The sequence below is a fragment of the Ranitomeya variabilis genome, chromosome 3 (assembly GCF_051348905.1).
Source record: "Ranitomeya variabilis isolate aRanVar5 chromosome 3, aRanVar5.hap1, whole genome shotgun sequence".
NCBI lineage: Eukaryota > Metazoa > Chordata > Amphibia > Anura > Dendrobatidae > Ranitomeya > Ranitomeya variabilis.
The window spans coordinates 537888064-537906451 of NC_135234.1; the positions used below are offsets into that span (position 1 = coordinate 537888064).

At 46.7% G+C, this 18388-nt stretch overlaps 1 protein-coding gene across 4 annotated transcripts in view; it reads right to left on the reverse strand.

Moving 5' to 3' along the window:
- Window positions 1–18388, reverse strand: part of TPP2 (tripeptidyl peptidase 2) — a 117237-nt gene that overhangs the window by 86913 nt on the left and 11936 nt on the right. For all 4 annotated transcript variants that reach the window (XM_077297063.1, XM_077297062.1, XM_077297065.1 and 1 more), the window contains exons 7-12: window positions 17453–17607; window positions 5644–5720; window positions 5393–5520; window positions 3455–3554; window positions 922–1070; window positions 688–803 (exon numbers count right to left, since the gene is read on the reverse strand). In XM_077297063.1, the coding sequence (XP_077153178.1) occupies window positions 688–803; window positions 922–1070; window positions 3455–3554; window positions 5393–5520; window positions 5644–5720; window positions 17453–17607 (725 nt within the window). The remainder of the gene's footprint in view (window positions 1–687; window positions 804–921; window positions 1071–3454; window positions 3555–5392; window positions 5521–5643; window positions 5721–17452; window positions 17608–18388) is intronic.

The following is an 18388-nucleotide window of genomic DNA, read 5'->3' on the forward strand; positions in this document are numbered from 1 at the left end:
CACCTGAAGGGTTAATAAATTTCTTGAATGTGGTTTTGAGCACCTTGAGGGGTGCAGGTTTTAGAATGGTGTCACACTTCGCTATTTTCTATCATATAGACCCGTCAAAGTGACTTCAAATGAGATGTGGTCCCTAAAAAAATGGTGTTGTAAAAATGAGAAATTGCTGGTCAACTTTTAACTCTTATAACTCCCTAACAAAAAAAAAATTTGGTTCAAAAATTATGCTGATGGAAAGTAGACATGTGGGAAATGTTACTTATTAAGTATTTTGTGTGACATATCTCTGATTTAATTGCATAAAAATTCAAAGTTGGAAAATTGCGAAATTTTCGCCAAATTTCCGTTTTTTTCACAAATAAACGCAGGTAATATCAAAGAAATTTTACCACAATCATGAAGTACAATATGTCATGAGAAAATGTCATAATCACCGGGATCCGTTGAAGCGTTCCAGAGTTCTAACCTCATAAAGGGACAGTGGTCAGAATTGTAAAAATTGGCCCGGTCATTAACGTGCAAACCACCCTTGGGGGTAAAGGGGTTAAATGAAGCCCAATGCAAAAATGATTTTTTATTCCAAATACATTTGGATGAAGAAAAAAAATAAATAAAGGAAGAAGTGTCCCCAAAGTGGACAATCCCTTTAAGTACACTCCCCCACAATAACCATAAACCTTCACAAACCTGAATAATTCCATGCCCTTGCGCAAACACTTCAATGTTTTCTGCCTTCATAGCAGTGTTTTCAAGAGCTCTTCTGACCGAGTGTACAGTGTATGGGACTCCATTTGCTTTTAGACCTAAATTAAGGTGGGAAATTTAACAAAGAAAACAAAAAAAGTGCAATAGTCCAACATACAGCCTTACGTGAGGAGCACAGACTTCGAGGAATCTCAGAATAAGCAGGCCTAAATTTACCTGATAAAATGAGAGCAATGCCTCCACAAGCATTGGGAGAAGACATGGACGTTCCATTCATCAGCTGGGTGCCACGCAGGGTCCAATTCGGAACAGATGCTATGGCTCCTCCTGGCGCACTTATACTGACTGCAAGGCATCCATCAGTACTGATTATTCAAGAAAAAGCACAAGGTCAAGTTATTTCTTTAAAAGCAAAATTATAGGACGCTAGGTATGTTGTGCAGCTCTAAAGTTGGACAACGTCAAGGGAAGCCACCTTGGATGTCTCCATCTAGACCTCCAGAGGCACGAACTTTACTCTCATAAGTGTTGGTAACCCCTTTTTCATTTTGACAAGTCAGTAGTTTTATTAACTATTAACTGGCAGTCTTATTCCACTAACCCATGCCTGCAAACTGACATACAGTTATGTCGCAGGGATAACATGAGCACAAAGAGTTGTGCCTGGAACCAGACCCAGCTGCCACTGTCAGTAGTGACAATGGCAAGTGAAGAGTTAAGACAAACTGAGATCACTACCTTTGTCACACCCACAGCATTATCACGAGGTGCCAGTGGTTACTAGGGCAAAAAAGAAGACTTACAATAGCCTCTTTGCCTACCATATGTCTTATTGAATGAGATCCTGCAGAGGGTGGCAACAGACTGATAATGCCATGTACACCCTTAGCGATTAAAGAATCACATGATTGAGTCCCCACACATACATACATACATAGTGGGGAAAATAAGTGCTTGATACACTGCCGATTTTGCAAGTTTTCCCACCTAAAAAGAATGGAGAGGTCTGCAATTTTTATCGTAGGTACACCAGAAAAATCACATTATATGATTTTATCCGCTTTCCCACCTAAACGTATATAAGTGAAAGGTCGCCTCCACGTATTTGCTGCGCGTTCAGACGATGAGCCCACAACTTTTCTGCCACATATCAGCTGACTAAATTAGCTGACATGTGCCCCTAACAGCCGCAGGTGGTATCGCGATCCACCCGCAGCTGTTAACATGTTAAATGCCGCTGTCAGTCTCTGACAGAAGCACTTAACATGCTTGTGCCTGAAGGGCTTCGCTAATCATGCCCACTGGCGCCCGTGTCACATGACCGTGGGTCGCTGATGGGTTTGCATGACAACCCCGGGTGTGAAGGAGAACCCTGTGGTTGTCATTGCCGAATCACTATAAACACCCGCCGCCCAGCAATGTTAGCAAGTGAGCATTTCTGCTACACAAAGCAGTGGGATGGGCTACAGGACAATAAGCAAGCAGCTTGGTGAAAAGGCAGCAACTGTCAATCTTCCTAGGTCTCGGGCTTCATGCAAGATCTCGCCTTCTGGGGTAAGGATGATTCTCCGTAAGGTCAGGAATCAGCCCAGAACTACATGGGAAAACCTGGTCAATGACCTGAAGAGAACTGGGTCAACAGTCTCAAACATTACAGTTAGTAACACTATGCCGTCATGGATTAAAATCCTGCAGGGAACGCAAGGTCCACGCCAGCACATGTCCAGGCCCGTTTGAAGTTCGCCAATGACCATCTGGATGATCCAGAGGTATGGGAGAATGTCTTGTGGTCAGATGAGACCAAAATAGAACTTTTTGGTATCAACTTCAAATCCGCCATATTTGGAGGAAGAAGAAAGGACGAGTACAACCCCAAGAACACCGTTCCAACCATTAAGCATGGTGGATTAAACAACATAATTTGGGGTTGTTTTTCTACAAAGGGGACAGGACGACTGCACCGTATTGAAGAGAGGATAGTTGGGGTCATGTATCGCAAGATTTTGGCCATTAACCTCCTTCCCTCAGTAACAGCATTGAAGATGGGTCATGGCTGGGTCTTCCAACAGAACAATGACCCGAAACACACAGCTAGGGAAACTAAGGAGTGGCTAAGTAAGAAGCATTTCAAGGTCCTGGAGTGGCCAAGACATTCTCCGACCTGAACCTAATAGAAAATCTTTGGAGTGAGCCAAAAATCAATGTTCCCTAGCGATAGCCCTGAAAGATCTGGAGAAGATCTGTATGGAGGAGTGGACCAAAATCGCTGCTGCAGTGTGTGCAAATTGGTCAAAAACTACAGGAAACGTCTGACCTCTAATTGCAAACAAAAGGTTTCTCTACCAAATATTAAAGTTATGTTTTTCTATAGTATCAAATACTTATTTTGTGCAATAAAATGCATATTAATTACATAAAAATCATATGTGATTTTTTAAGATTCTGTCTCACAAATGAAAGACCTCTCCATTCTTTGTAGATGGAAAAGCTTGCAAAAATCGGCAGCGTATGATGAAATATTGATCTTCTCAACTGTGTATGTATATATATTTATGTATATAATCATAAAGTGTTGGAAGGGACCTCAAATGGTCATCGTGTCCAAATTATTAAGATTTTTTATTTTATATATATAAAGAAAAAAAAAAAATCACATACTCTACAATGTGCACAAAAACAAAAATGACGTCTTTACAAACCTCCTAAATCTCATAATCTAAGTGAAGATTGAAAACAATGAGAATCTTACCTAGGACCTCTTGAAGACCAAGTATATTGATTAGCAGGTAGTTTTTCGCGGAGGGAATATTCGGCAACCATCATATCTGGAGAAACATATGCCCCAACACCTGAAGCGAGAATGAAACAATAGGCATGAGTCCACAATCATCGATAAATTATTGCACACTAAAATCACTTAATCCAGTACATTAGTTCTCCATTATTAGTCTCATTTAATAAATCATCAAAATGAAAAAAAAAAAAGTTTAGTTTTTTTTTGCTGGGCCAGAGAGCGCATACAATGGGTGTACAGCACAGACCAAAGGTTTGGACATACCTTCTCATTTAAAGATTTTTCTGTATTTTCATGACTATGAAAAATGTAAATTCACACTGAAGGCATCAAAACTATGAATTAACACATGTGGAATTATATACTTAACAAAAAAGTGTGAAACAACTGAAATTATGACTGATATTCTAGGTTCTTCAAAGTAGCCACCTTTTGCTTTGATGACTGCTTTGCACACTCTTGGCATTCTCTTGATGAGCTTCAAGAGGTAGTCACCGGGAATGGTTTTCACTTCACAGGTGTGCCCTGTCTGGTTTAATAAGTGGGATTTCTTGCCTTATAAATGAGGTTGGGACCATCAGTTGTGTTGAGCAGAAGTCTGGTGGATACACAGCTGATAGTCCTACTGAATAGACTGTTAGAATTTGTATTATGGCAAGAAAAAAGCAGCTAAGTAAAGAAAAACAAGTGGCCATCATTACTTTAAGAAATGAAGCTCAGTTAGTCCGAAAAATTGGGAAAACTTTGAAAGTGTCCCCAAGTGCAGTTGCAAAAACCATCAAGCGCTACAAAGAAATTGGCTCACATGAGGACCGCCCCAGGAAAGGAATACCAAGAGTCACCTCTGCTTCTGAGGAGAAGTTTATCCGAGTCACCAGCCTCAGAAATTGCAGGTTACCAGCAGCTCAGATTAGAGACCAGGTCAATGCCACACAGAGTTCTAGCAGCAGACACATCTCTACGACAACTGTTAAGAGGAGACTTTGTGCAGCAGGCCTTCATGGTAAAATAGCTGCTAGGAAACCACTGCTAAGGACAAGCAACAAGCAGAAGAGACTTGTTTGGGCTAAAGAACCCAAGGAATGGACATTAGACCAGTGGAAATCTGTGCTTTGGTCTGACGAGTCCAAATTTGAGATCTTTGGTTCCAACCACCGTGTCTTTGTGCGATGCAGAAAAGGTGAACGGATGGACTCTACATGCCTGGTTCCCACCGTGAAGCATGGAGGAGGAGGTGTGATGGTGTGGGGGTGCTTTGCTGGTGACACTGTTGGGGATTTATTCAAAATTGAAGGCATACCGAACCAGCATGGCTACCACAGCATCTTGCAGCGGCATGCTATTCCATCCGGTTTGCGTTTAGTTGGATCATCATTTATTTTTCAACAGGACAGTGACCCCCAAACACACCTCCAGGCTGTGTAAGGGCCATTTGACCAAGAAGGAGAGTGATGGGGTGATACGCCAGATGACCTGGCCTCCACAGTCACCAGACCTGAACCCAATCAAGATGGTTTGGGGTGAGCTGGACCGCAGAGTGAAGGCAAAGGGCCAACAAGTGCTAAGCATCTCAGGGAACTCCTTCAAGATTGTTGGAAGACCATTCCCGGTGACTACCTCTTGAAGCTCATCAAGAGAATGCCAAGAGTGTGCAAAGCAGTCATCAAAGCCAAACGTGGCTACTTTGAAGAACCTAGAATATAAGACATAACAAAAAAGTGTGAAACAACTGAAATTAAGTAAATTAAGTATATAATTCCACGTGTCAATTCATAGTTTTGATGCCTTCAGTGTGAATTTACAATTTTCATAGTCATGAAAATACAGAAAAATCTTTAAATGAAGGCGTGTCCAAACTTTTGGTCTGTACTGTATAACGAATCACAATCTCACCTATGACACTAGAGGTAGTTCCTCCCGGACAGCCAACGGTGGACAGACATGGGCCATTATTGCCAGCACTTGAGACATATATGATGTTGTTTTTCCATACTGCTTCATTAATTGCTTCACAGATTCTCCTATATATATAAAAAAAAAAAATCCAAAAAGACAAAGCACTGAGAGAAGGTCTAAAGTTTATATCGGAAAGTCTATTTGTGTATTGTTTCTGTACAAGGGTCAGTAAAGAGGCACAGACGTACCCAGAGTTTGGCCAGTGTGTCGCTTCACCGTAGCTGTAATTGACAAGGTCACATTTATATTTTATTGCTTCAATCATCTGTGAAATAAATACCAGAATTTATGTTCAATATTACAAAACTAATTACATGCTGATGACAGAATTGTAAAAACAAAAGATTAGGTCATACGCATGGCCAGATACTATGGAAATAAAAATTGTTTAAGCGGGCACCATCCATACAATTACTCTACTGGGATCACCTAATGCATAACAATATAAATATATCACAAGAAAAAGAAAGTATATGCAAAACAACCAGGGATCACCAAGAAAATTCAAAAGTTTAAAAAGGAGATTTTTGTGTACTCACCATAAAATCTTTTTCTCCGAGCCAATCATTGGGGGACACAGGACCATGGGTGTTATGCTGCTGCCACTAGGACGACACTAAGTAGATAAAAAAGATTAACTCCTCCTCTGCAGTATACACCCCTTCACTGGATACAATTTCAACCAGTTCAGTAGTAAAGCAGGAGCATGAACCAAAGACAAACTATGTCAAAAAACCAAGAAGTAACAACAAGCCAAACAGGCTAACAGGGTGGGTGCTGTGTCCCCCAATGATTGGCTCGGAGAAAAAGATTTTACGGTGAGTACACAAAAATCTCCTTTTCTCCTACGCCTCATTGGGGGACACAGGACCATGGGACGTACAAAAGCAGTCCCTGGGTGGGGAGCAATATGCTAATACCCCATGTACCACTGGCTTGCGGCTAAGGAACTGCCGCTTGCAGAATGCGCCTGCCAAGGGCGGCGTCTGCAGAAGAGAGAGAATGAATGTGGTAATGCTTGGTAAAAGTGTGCAAACTGGACCATGTTGCAGCCTTGCAGACATGCAGTGCTGACGCCTGGTGCCGAACAGCCCACGAGGCGCCCACCGACCGGGTAGAATGGGCCTTGATCCCAGCTGGGATAGGAACGCCTTTGGCACGATAGGATTCTTCAATGGTCGAACGAATCCATTTAGCTAGAGTAGCTTTGGAAGCAGGAGAACCCTTCCTGGGCCCCTCTGGAAGTACAAACAGGACATCCGATGTGCGGAAGGGAGCCGTCCGCGAGACTTACCGACGAAGAGCCCTTACCACATCAAGAGTGTGTAGAGCCTTTTCAATGCGATGGACTGGTGCCGGACAGAACGAAGGCAGAACAATCTCCTCATTGAGGTGGAAAGAAGAAACGACCTTGGGCAAAAAAGCGGGAGAGGTCCTCAATACTGCCTTGTCCGGATGAAAATTTAGAAACGGAGGGCGGCAGGAGAGTGCAGCCAACTCCGAAACCAGTCTGATGGACGTAATGGCTACTAGGAAAACTACCTTCCAGGAGAGGAAGGTCAGGGAAACGTCCTGTAGCGGTTCGAAGGGAGTCTCCTGGAGAGCTCCGAGAACTAAATTAAGATCCCACGGATCCAAGGGCATCTTGTAGGGAGGCGCCACGTGGCGCCACGTGGGAGACTCCCAGGAAAAAAGTCTTCACCGGCAACCTATTGGCAATCTTACGCTGGAAAAGGACTGACCATGCCGAAACCTGACCCTTTAGAGAGCTAAGGGCAAGTCCCGACTCTAGTCCAGACTGAAGAAACTCCAGTATGGTAGGAATAGAAAATACCAGAGGAGATCGCTCCTGTGCGTCGCACCATGAGAAGAAAATTCGCCAGGTACGGTGGTAACTGCGCATGGAGACAGGTTTCCTAGCCCTGATCATGGTGGAAGATACCTTGGGAGTGAAACCCGCTTGGCCTAGAATCCAGGATTCAACAGCCAGGCCGTCAAAGACAGGGCCCCTGAATTCTCGTGGTAAATCGGGCCCTGTGAGAGAAGATCCACGCGATCTGGAAGACGCCAGGGGGCGTCGGCGACCAGCTGAACCAGTTCCGCGTACCATGCCCGGCGCGGCCAGTCCGGTGCGACTAGAATCACTGGTACCCCCTCTGCCCTGATCTTCTTGATGACCCTCGGTAGCAGAGGAAGAGGGGGAAAAATGTATGGGAGGCGGAACTGGTGCCAAGGCAAGACCAGGGCGTCTGCTCCGATGGCCCGTGGGTCGAGTGACCGAGCAAGGAACTGTGGAACTTTGTTGTTCAATCTGGATGCCATGAGATCCACATCCGGGGTCCCCCAGCGAAGACAGATCTGCTGGAAAACTTCCGGGTGAAGGGACCTCTCGCCCGAGGCGAGGCCCTGGCGGCTAAGGAAGTCCGCCGCCCAATTCTCCACCCCTGGAATGTGGATCGCCGAGATGGGCGAATGATTGGATTCCGCCCAGTGCAGGATGTGGGACACCTCGAGCATAGCAGTCTTGCTGCGGGTTCCCCCTTGAAGGTTGATGTACGCCACGGCCGTGGCGTTGTCGGACTGAATTCTGACTGGGTGACCCGCCAGAAGGTGGTGAAACTGGAACAATGCTAGTCTGATAGCTCGTATCTCCAGGAGATTGATGGGAAGGCGAGACTCTCGAGCGGACCACCGCCCCTGAGCTGTGTGATGTTTGAAAACCGCCCACCAGCCTATGAGGCTGGCATCGGTGGTCACCACAAGCCACTGCATAGGGAGAAAAGATCTTCCCTGGGTTAGGGAGGACTTCAACGTCCACCACCTGAGGGTCCTTCTGACCCGTGGGGGCAGGATGAAGCGGCGGTCGAGGGAGGACGGATTGCCGTCCCACGCCGACAGTAGCGCATGCTGGAGGGGACGGAGGTGAAATTGTGCGAACGGAACCTCTTCCATGGCAGCTACCATCCGCCCGAGAACGCGCATGCTGAATCGGATGGAGTGGGAGACTTGGCGGGAAAGACCCTGAGCACCCTGCTGCAAGGCCAAGGCCTTGTCGTGAGGGAGGATGACCAGACCGCGAGAAGTGTCCAAAACCATCCCAAGAAAAGAGATCCGCTGAGCCGGAATCGGAGAGGATTTCTCGAAGTTTATCTTCCAACCCAGGCGAGAAAGAGTATCCACCTAAGGAGCGACGGACTCTACGCAGGCTGGGTAAGAAGGACCTTTTATCAGTAGGTCATCCAGGTACGGAAGTACCACCACTCCCCTGGAATGAAGAATGGCCATGGCAGCCGCCATGACCTTCGTGAAGACCCTGGGAGCAGTGGCGAGACCGAAAGGCAATGCCACAAATTGGAAGTGCTCTCCGTGACATGCGAAGCGGAGGAACTGTTGATGCGGAGGGAAAATTGGGATGTGGAGGTAAGCATCCTTGATGTCTATGGACGCCAGGAATTCTCCTTTTTCCATGGACGCGACCGCAGATCGGAGGGATTCCATCCTGAAGTGACGGATTTTTACAAATTTGTTTAGCAATTTTAGGTCCAGAATCGGACGGAGCGATCCGTCCTTCTTTGGGACCACGAATAGGCTCGAGTAGAACCCTTTGAACCTTTGGTCTAGGGGAACCGGAATGATGACTCCGTCCCCTAGAAGTGCCCGTATGGCCTGAAGAGGGGCTGTTGAGTTTGATTTTGGAGGGCAAGACTGGAAGAAGCGTGTCGGGGGGGGAGAAAATTCTATTTTGTATCCGGTGGATACCAGTTCCCTGACCCATTCGTTGGAAACGACTGAGAGCCAGGCCTGGCGGAACAAAAGTAAATGCCCTCCTACCCTGTTGGTGCCCCCCGGAAGGCGCAAGGAGTCATTGCGTGGAGGATCTATGGGATGTGGATCCCTTAGGCCCGGGTGGTCTCGGTCTGGGTTTCCAATTACAGTTAGGTCTGTAAGAGACCTGGGAGCCTCGGCCACCGCGCGGGCCTTGCCCTGATGCGGAGGTAGAGGGAGTGGAAGACCAGTTGGTATTGTTACGAAAAGGCTGAAATCGGGATTGTTGTTGATACCGAAACGGCCGGGTAGGCTTTTGTTGGGGAAGAAATTTGCTTTTTCCCCCGGTGGCATCCGAGATCATTTGGTCTATCTTTTCTCCAAACAAACGACCAGCCTGGTAGGGCAGAGATGTCAAAGAGCGTTTGGAGGCAGAATCTGCTCGCCAATCCCTGAGCCACAGGGCTCTTCTAATGGAGATTGCATTCGCGGCTGCCTGTGCCGCGCAATTGGCTGCGTCTATTGAGGCATTGACTACGAAGTCCCCCGCCTGGGCTATCTGGTTAGCCAGGTTGACCGCTTCTGAAGGTAAGTCACTAACTTGCATGGTTGCGGAAAGCGACTCGGCCCAAGCGACCATAGCCTTAGCCACCCAGGAGGCAGCGAAGGATGGAAAGAGGGAGGCTCCTGTGGCCTCGAAGACGGAGCAAGCCAGATAATCAATCTGGCGGTCAGAGGGGTTCTTAACAGTGGAGCCGTCTGACAGGGATAGGATGGTTTTGGAAGCGAGGTGTGACACAGCAGGGTCGACTGAGGAGGACTGCAGCCAGTCCTTGATTAGGTCCTGAGAAAAAAGATATTTGGCCTCTATGGGCTTTTGACCCATGAAGCGTTTATCGGGACGATCCCTATGTTTTTGTACAATTTCCTTGAACTCAGGATGAGTGACGAAAAACTTTTGGACACGTTTAGTCTTTTTGAACGACACCACGTGTTCGGGGGTAGGTACGGATTCCTCGTTCACCTTCAGGGTCTGGTTAACCACCTCTATGAGAGAGTCGAGTGTCTCTTGAGAGGGGGAAAAATCCTGAACGTAGGAATCGTCGGACTCATTCAGAATCGTTCGGGTTGTCTGGAGAAGGGGACCGGGAAGCGGAGGTCGCCGACGCTGAAAAACCAACTTGCCCGTGGTCAGGGGATGGAACATGGACCCGTTTTCTAGAACCCCGAGAAGGAGGAGATAGAGTACGCCCCCCTGCTGGCGGACGGATCCGTACCGTCTCCCGAATCCACCGCGGGCTGACCTGAAGGGGGGCCCCGGAGGGAATCAACCGCCCTAACTAGTAAATCCATAGATCGTGTCAGTGAAGCTGCCCACTCATGGAAACTAGGCTCCACAGGGTCGGCGGCAACGGCGGCGGTATCGGCGGGAGGCGCCTGCACAGAGGCCGGGACACAATCCGCACACAAAGGACTAGTGTGAGCTCGGGGCAGGGCCGCATTGCAAGTGGCACATACAGTGAAAAATACTGTGTGCTTCTTGTTACCCCTTTTAGTCTCCTTGGATTGAGACATAGTGTCTTTGGAGACAGAGCGGGCAGTATACGCAGGGAAGGGGTTAAGCTTTCTTGAAGCAGCTTACCCACGGTCCTGTGCCTGTGTCCCCGGGGAGGAATTAGCCGTGGCGGTTCTCTGGAGTGCAGTGGACTCCTTGCAGGGAGAGAGGAACAATATGGCCCCCGAGATCTGCAGGGCGCCTCTCGTCCCAGACGAGAAGCGCCGATATAGGGGGCGGGGTTACGGCCGTGGGAGGGATCTGCCCACTGCGGCCTACTCCGGCTGAAAAGCCGGGGGCTAAATTTTCGGCCTGCCCGGCGATGCGCGGCGGCCGCCGCAACAGAGCGACGCTAACCGCCGCAGTCTCCCGACCGTCGGCGCCTCTCCCCAGGGACTCTGCCGCAAGATAGGGACCACTGCGGCCTACACCGGCTGAGAAGCCGGGGGCTAAATTTCCGGCCTGCCCGACGATGCGGCGGCCGCAAGAGTACCGGAGCGCAGGAGGAACTCCTGTGTACTCACAGTGCGGCCTCCATGGCTGCCGGTGCAGGTCCCCCTGTCCCTAAGCGCTCCCTCCATCCTCGGATCCTCTTCTGGAACTGGTACGTTCCCTTTGTGCAACGCCGTGTAAAGTGGGCCTTGTATGTCGGGCCCCCGGAGAGGTACAGTAGAGCAGGCTCTATGTACTCGCCGTCTTGTAGGGGGAAGGGAGATCGGGACCAAAGATGGCAGACCGTCGCCCCAGAAGAGAATTGGCGTGCTCCCGCGTCGCAGGAGAGGGACGGGGAGGTACACTCGCCGTGCTCGCCTGTTGCTGGTTCGGGGGAGAGCGGGCCCTATAAAAGGGATCCGTCGCCCCTTCACTCCGTTGAATAAAAAATAAAAATTTACGGAAAAATAAAAATTAAAATAAGAAAATTGGGGTCTGAAAGACCCAAGTGCCTCCTACAGACACTAAGCAAGAACTGGTTGAAATTGTAGCCAGTGAAGGGGTGTATACTGCAGAGAAGGAGTTAATCTTTTTTATCTACTTAGTGTCCTCCTAGTGGCAGCAGCATAACACCCATGGTCCTGTGTCCCCCAATGAGGCGTAGGAGAAAATTCTTTATTTTTAATAAGGTTACAAAACCAAAGGCAAATAATTAAAAACGTTAAAAATCCACTAGGGATAAATCGCACAGAAGAGATCCAAAAAACATTATAAAAACTGCGCATGCGCTCCTCCTGTACAAAGATGGCGGGGTCAGTGAATCATTCGGTTGATCCCGGCGGCGGTGAGTTCGCGACGGTGTCCCGCTGGTGGTACTGAGCAAAAGTCTGGTACCACCAGCAGTTTCGATATTGACAAACCCATCACTTGGGTGTCCCAATATGGAGGCCGGTGAACTTCCGCCGCTTGGAAATCTGGGATCCGGACACATCTGGACGGAACAGGATGTGAAGACACTACAAGGTAAGTACACTGCTCAAAAAAAATAAAGGGAACACTTAAACAACAGAATATAACTCCAAGTAAATCAAACTTCTGTGAAATCAAACTGTCCACTTAGGAAGCAACACTGTTTGTCAATCAATTTCACATGCTGTTGTGCAAATGGAATAGACAACAGATGGAAATTATTGGCAATTATCAAGACACTCAATAAAAGAGTGGTTTTGCAGGTGGGGACCACAGAACACATCTCAGTACCAATGCTTTCTGGCTGATGTTTTGGTCAGTTTTGAATGTTGGTTGTGCTTTCACACTCGTGGTAGCCTGAGATGGACTCTACACCTCACACAAGTGGCTCAGGTAGTGCAGCTCATCCAGGATGGCACATCAATGCGAGATGTGGCAAGAAGGTTTGCTGTATCTGTCAGCACAGTGTCCAGTGGCTACCAGGAGACAGGCCAGTACACCAGGAGACATGGAGGGGGGCCGTAGGAGGGCAACAACCCAGCAGCAGGACCGCTACCTCAGCCTTTGTGTAAAGAGGAACAGGAGAAGCACTGCCAGAGCCCTGCAAAATGACCTCTAGCAGGCCACAAATGTGCATGCATCTGCACAAACGGTTAGAAACCGACTCCATGAGGATGGTCTGAGTGCCCGACGTCCACAGATGGGGGTTGTGCTCACAGCACAACAACGTGCAGGACACTTGGCATTTGCCACAGAACACCAGGATTGGCAAATTCGCCACTGGCGCCCTGTGCTCTTCACAAATGAAAGCAGGTTCACACTGAGCACATGTGACAGATGTGACAGAGTCTGGAGATGCCGTGGAGAGCGATCTGTTGCCTGCAACATCCTTCAGCATGACCAGTTTGGCAGTGGGTCAGTAATGGTGTGAGGTGGCATTTCTTTGGAGGGCCGCACAGCCCTCCATGTGCTCGCTAGAGGTAGCCTGACTGCCATTAGATACCGAGATGAGATTCTCAGACCCTTTGTGAGACCATATGCTGGTGTGGTTGGCCCTGGGTTCCTCCTAATGCAGGACAATGCCAGACCTCATGTGGCTGGAGTGTGTCATTAGTTCCTGCAAGATGAAGGCATTGAAGCTATGGACTGGCCCACCCGTTCCCCAGACCTGAATCCGATTGAACACATGTGGGACATCAAGTCTCGCACCATCAACAACTTCACGTTGCACCACAGACTGTCCAGGAGTTGGCAGATACTTTATTCCAGGTCTGAGAGGAGATCCCTCAGGAGACCATCCGCCACCTCATCAGGAGCATGCTCAGGTGTTGTAGGGAGGCCATACAGGCACGTGGAGGCCACACACACTACTGAGCATCATTTCCTTGTCTTGAGGCATTTCCACTGAAGTTTGATCAGCCCGTAACTTCATTTTCCACTTTGATTTTGAGAATCATTCCAACTCCAGACCTCCGTGGGATATTAGTTGCGATTTACGTTGATAATTTTTAGGTTTTATTGTTCTCAACACATTCCACAATGTAATGAATAAAGATTTACAACTGGAATATTTCATTCAGTGATATCTAGGATGTGGGGTTTTAGTGTTCCCTTTATTATTTTGAGCAGTGTATATAGATAGAGATAAACATACCGTAAATGGTACATGGAGACCCAGTAGAACTTAACACAATAATATGAAGAGGGAAGGTACGAAATAGTAATATATGGGAGCAAAATACTTCACCCTAATTCAGTCACATAGTCGCCCCCCTTGAGCAAGCAGTCCGGCTAAGTAGATACAAGGATTAAGTGACTGCAGATTTTCTACCATGCATGACTAAGTGCTGATATGTATTTTTACAGTGATAGCAGCATGGGTACAACAGACAGCCCATAATGTGTCTGATTGGTATTTGATATTGATTTAGCAAGTTTTTGTCAATAGTCCACGACCTGTTGTGTATTATACACTATATAATGTTTTTGGGATCTCTTCTGTGCTATTTATTCCTAGTGGACTTTTAATGTTTATAATTATTTGCCTTTGGTTTTGTTACACTATTAAAAATAAAGAATTTTGGCACTTTTGAATTTTCTTGGTGATCCCTGGTGGTTTTGCATATACTTTCTTTCCCCATCGCTTCAATGGGGACACAGGAACCATGGGGTGTATGCTGCTGCCATTAGGAGGCTGACACTATGCACAAAAAATGTTAGCTCCTCCTCTGTAGTATACACCCCACCGACTGGCATTCTGATATTCAGTTTAGCTTAGTGTCAGTAGGAGGTGGACACGGGTCTTTAATTAGTCCCATATCTACCTCAGTGTGCGTCGTTCCTTTTCTGGTACCGCTGAGGAATACAGGGTGAACAGTCACTACTGTAATCCCACAAAGAGACTGAGTACGGCGTGTACTGCCACCCCGTATCCTCATATGTCTGGCCGGCAGGACCAAGACCCCTAACACAGAAGCATGTTCAGGAGATACGGACCGGTCCTAGCCCCGTCTCCCACCCACTCGCCCACCAGAGCCTGTTGGTTTGAGGAGACGAAGATGTCCAACAACAGGTTTTTTTCTGCAGGACGTCCCTTACATTCCTTGGATGATGAGGTAAGCATACAGATGATGAAAGGTGAGTGAGTATTTTCCCCCCTTTCATCTAGTATCCTCATAACATAGTTACATAGTTATTAAGGTTAAAGGAAGACTTTAAGTCCATCTAGTTCAACCCATAGCCTAACCTAACATGCCCTAACATGTTGATCCAGAGGAAGGCAAAAAAACCATGTGGCAAAGAGTAAGCTCCACATTGGGGAAAAAAATTCCTTTTTGACTCCACATACGGCAGTCAGACTAGTTCACAGGATCAACACCCTAACAAGGAATCTAGTGTATATACCCTGTAACATTATACTTTTCAAGAAAGGTATCCAGTCCCCTCTTAAATTTAAGTAATGAATCACTCATTACAACATCATACGGCAGAGAGTTCCATAGTCTCACTGCTCTTAGGGTATGTGCACACGATGCAGATTTAGTGCAGAATTGGTGCAGATCTGCAGATTTTTCTGCAGCAGAAACGCTGCAGAACTGCACTGTGATTTACAGTACAATGTAAATCAATGTGAAAAAAAAAAAGCTGTGCACATGGTGCAGAAAAATCTGCGCAGAAACGCTTCAGATTTCAAAGAAGTGCATGTCACTTCTTTTGTGCAGTTCTGCAGCGTTTCTGCACCCCTCTATTATAGAAATAAAATCTGCACAAAAAAACGCATAAAAAAAACGCAGCTGCGGATTCTGCCAGGAGATGCAGATTTTGTGCAGAACATTCTGCACCTCTTTTCTTACGTGTGCACATAGCCTAACAATAAAGAATCCACGTCTGTTATTATGCTTAAACCTTCTTTCCTCCAGACGTAGAGGATGCCCCCTTGTCTTTGTCTCAGATCTACGATTAAAAAGATCATCAGAAAGGTCTTTGTACTGTCCCCTCATATATTTATACATTAAAATAAGATCACCCCTTAGCCTTCATTTTTCCAAACTAAATAGCCCCAAGTGTAATAACCTATCTTAGCATTGCAGACCCCCCAGTCCCCTAATAACCTTGGTCGCTCTTCTCTGCACCCGCTCTAGTTCAGCTATGTCTTTCTAAGGCTACGTTCACATTTGCATTGTGCGCCGCAGCGTCGGCGACGCAATGCACAACGCAAACAAAAACGCAGCAAAACGCATGCACAACGCTGCGTTTTGCGACGCATGCGTCCTTTTTTTGGTTGATTTTGGACACAGCAAAAATGCAACTTGCTGCGTCCTCTGCGCCCGGACGCGTGCGCCGCAGTGACGCATGAGTCACAAAACGCAAGTGCAACGCATGTCCATGCGCCCCCATGTTAAATATAGGGGCGCATGACGCATGCGGCGACGCTGCGGCGCCCGACGCTGCGGCGCAGACCGCAAATGTGAACGTAGACTTATACACCGGAGACCAGAACTGTGCACAGTATTCTAAGTGTGGTCGAACTAGTGACTTGTATATAGGTAAAATTATGTTCTCCTCATGAGCATCTATGCCTCTTTTAATACATCCCATTATTTTATTTGCCTTTGTAGCAGCTGCCCGACACTGGCCACTGAATATGAGTTTGTCATCCACCCATACACCCAGGTCTTTTTCATTGACGGTTTTGCCCAGTGTTTTAGAATTACGCACATAGTTATACATCTTATTACTTCTACCCAAGTCCATGACCTTACATTTATCCCCATTAAAGCTCATTTGCCATTTATCAGCCCAAGCTTCTAGTTTACATGAATCATCCTGTAATATAAAATTGTCCTTCTAAGAGTGGGACTCTGGGTTTTTTTGTATGGAAAAGGCACTGTGTGTCTCAGTTTGGGGGTCCAGGGCTCTTACCTCACCCTGGATCTCTTTTGCAGCTTCCCTTGTGCAGATAGCTCCCCGTTTCTCAGGATGAGTCCACCAGGGAGAGGGTAATCGCTGCGGTAGCGCCGAGGCCTTCTAGGGCCTCTGCGCCGCTTCTCCCCTCCCGGCAGATGCCAGCCTAGGCAGAAGGATGTTGCAGGCGGCAGTGGTGAGTTCTCCGACCTGACGAAGTCCGTCTTTCCCTCCCCAGGGACTGCTTTGGGACGTCCCATGGTTCCTATGTCCCCCCAATGAAGCAATGGAGAAAACAGGATTTTTGGTTGCTTACCGTAAAATCTGTTTCTCTGAGCCTTCATTGGGGGACAACACCCTCTCATGTTGATCCGTTCTTTTGTTTTTCTGTGTTCTTTAATTAGTTTTTCTGTGTTCTATCACTACAGTTAAAGTTGAGTTCTTTCAACTTTGTTGTTTCTCCTACTGCTTTCTCACTAACTGAAGTATACACCCTATGGTTCCTGTGTCCCCCAAAAAAGGCTCCGGCGGAGCCCGCATGAAAGCAGGGGATCTGACCTCGGACTTACTATCCCGTCCGAGGTCAGAAAGGGGTTAAAGAGAAAGGAAAAAAAAAAAAAAAACCTTTTGATCGCTTCCTTTCAAAGGCCAGTGAACCATCAGTAAAACAGAGGCAAGTGGCCCGAATTAAACTACATTGTGTACCCTTTAAAAAAAAAAAAAAAAAAAATCAACTTCCATAGCCGCCAAGCAAACCAAGCCATCCTGTCAGAGACTACAAGGAAACCTTTTGGCTATATGGGTTCTTACAGTCACATAACAGTAACCAAGACATTGTTCCAACATTAGCTTTGACAGAATAGAATCCATACCGCTCTTATAAGCCCTGTGCCTGTCTCCATTGTGCTCAGTCTTGTGTCACCAATCTTTATTGCTAGAATCTGAGCTCCAGGAGCAACACCGTTTCTTTCGGGTTCATCAGGAAAATACCCGGCAGCAATACTGGCCACGTGTGTTCCATGAGCACCTGTAATACACAATGACCCATTCATCAGCAGGCCTGAAAACTACTTTGTGGTCCATGTCACATACACAAATGAAACTACAAGCATCAGTGGTTACTATGGACAATTGCTGTTTTGTTGGACTGAGCTGGGGCTAGTTCAATCGTGTACGAGTAGCCAGGGTCTGTTCTGTTTAGATAGCTCCTGAACAAGGCTAAGGATTTAAGTTTACAAGTATTTTAGTGCTGTGGAAAGTAATACAAACTGCATGCGTTTGGATCAAAACTGCATTGCCTGTGTGAATGCTACCTAAGGTGTCATGCCTAGCACCTACCAGACAGAGTGATACCCTACAATACATACACATGGTACTGTGGAGATTTAAGCAGGTGTGAAAAAAATGCTACAAAGTGAGAATGCTTTCAAGTGTGGAAGTGTTAGTTTATTTTTAACGCAAATCAAAATGTAAAGTGAATGAACAAAAGTGAAATCCTAATCTATTCCATAATTGGTGGGGGGTTTTTTTTACCAAGCTGACTAAATGATAAAAATGACCTGCCATTATGATTCTCCAGGTCATTACGAGTTCATAGACACCAAACATGTCTAGGTTCTTTTTTTAACTGGTTGAAAAAAAATTCCAACGTTTGTTAAATAATTAGTGTCATTTTCCAAGACCAGTAGTGTCTCCATTTTTCATGATCTGGGGTTGGGTGATGGCTTATTTTTTGCATGCCCAGCTGACTTTTTAAATGATGCCATTTTGGTGCAGATACTGTCTTTTGACCGTCCGTTATTGCATTT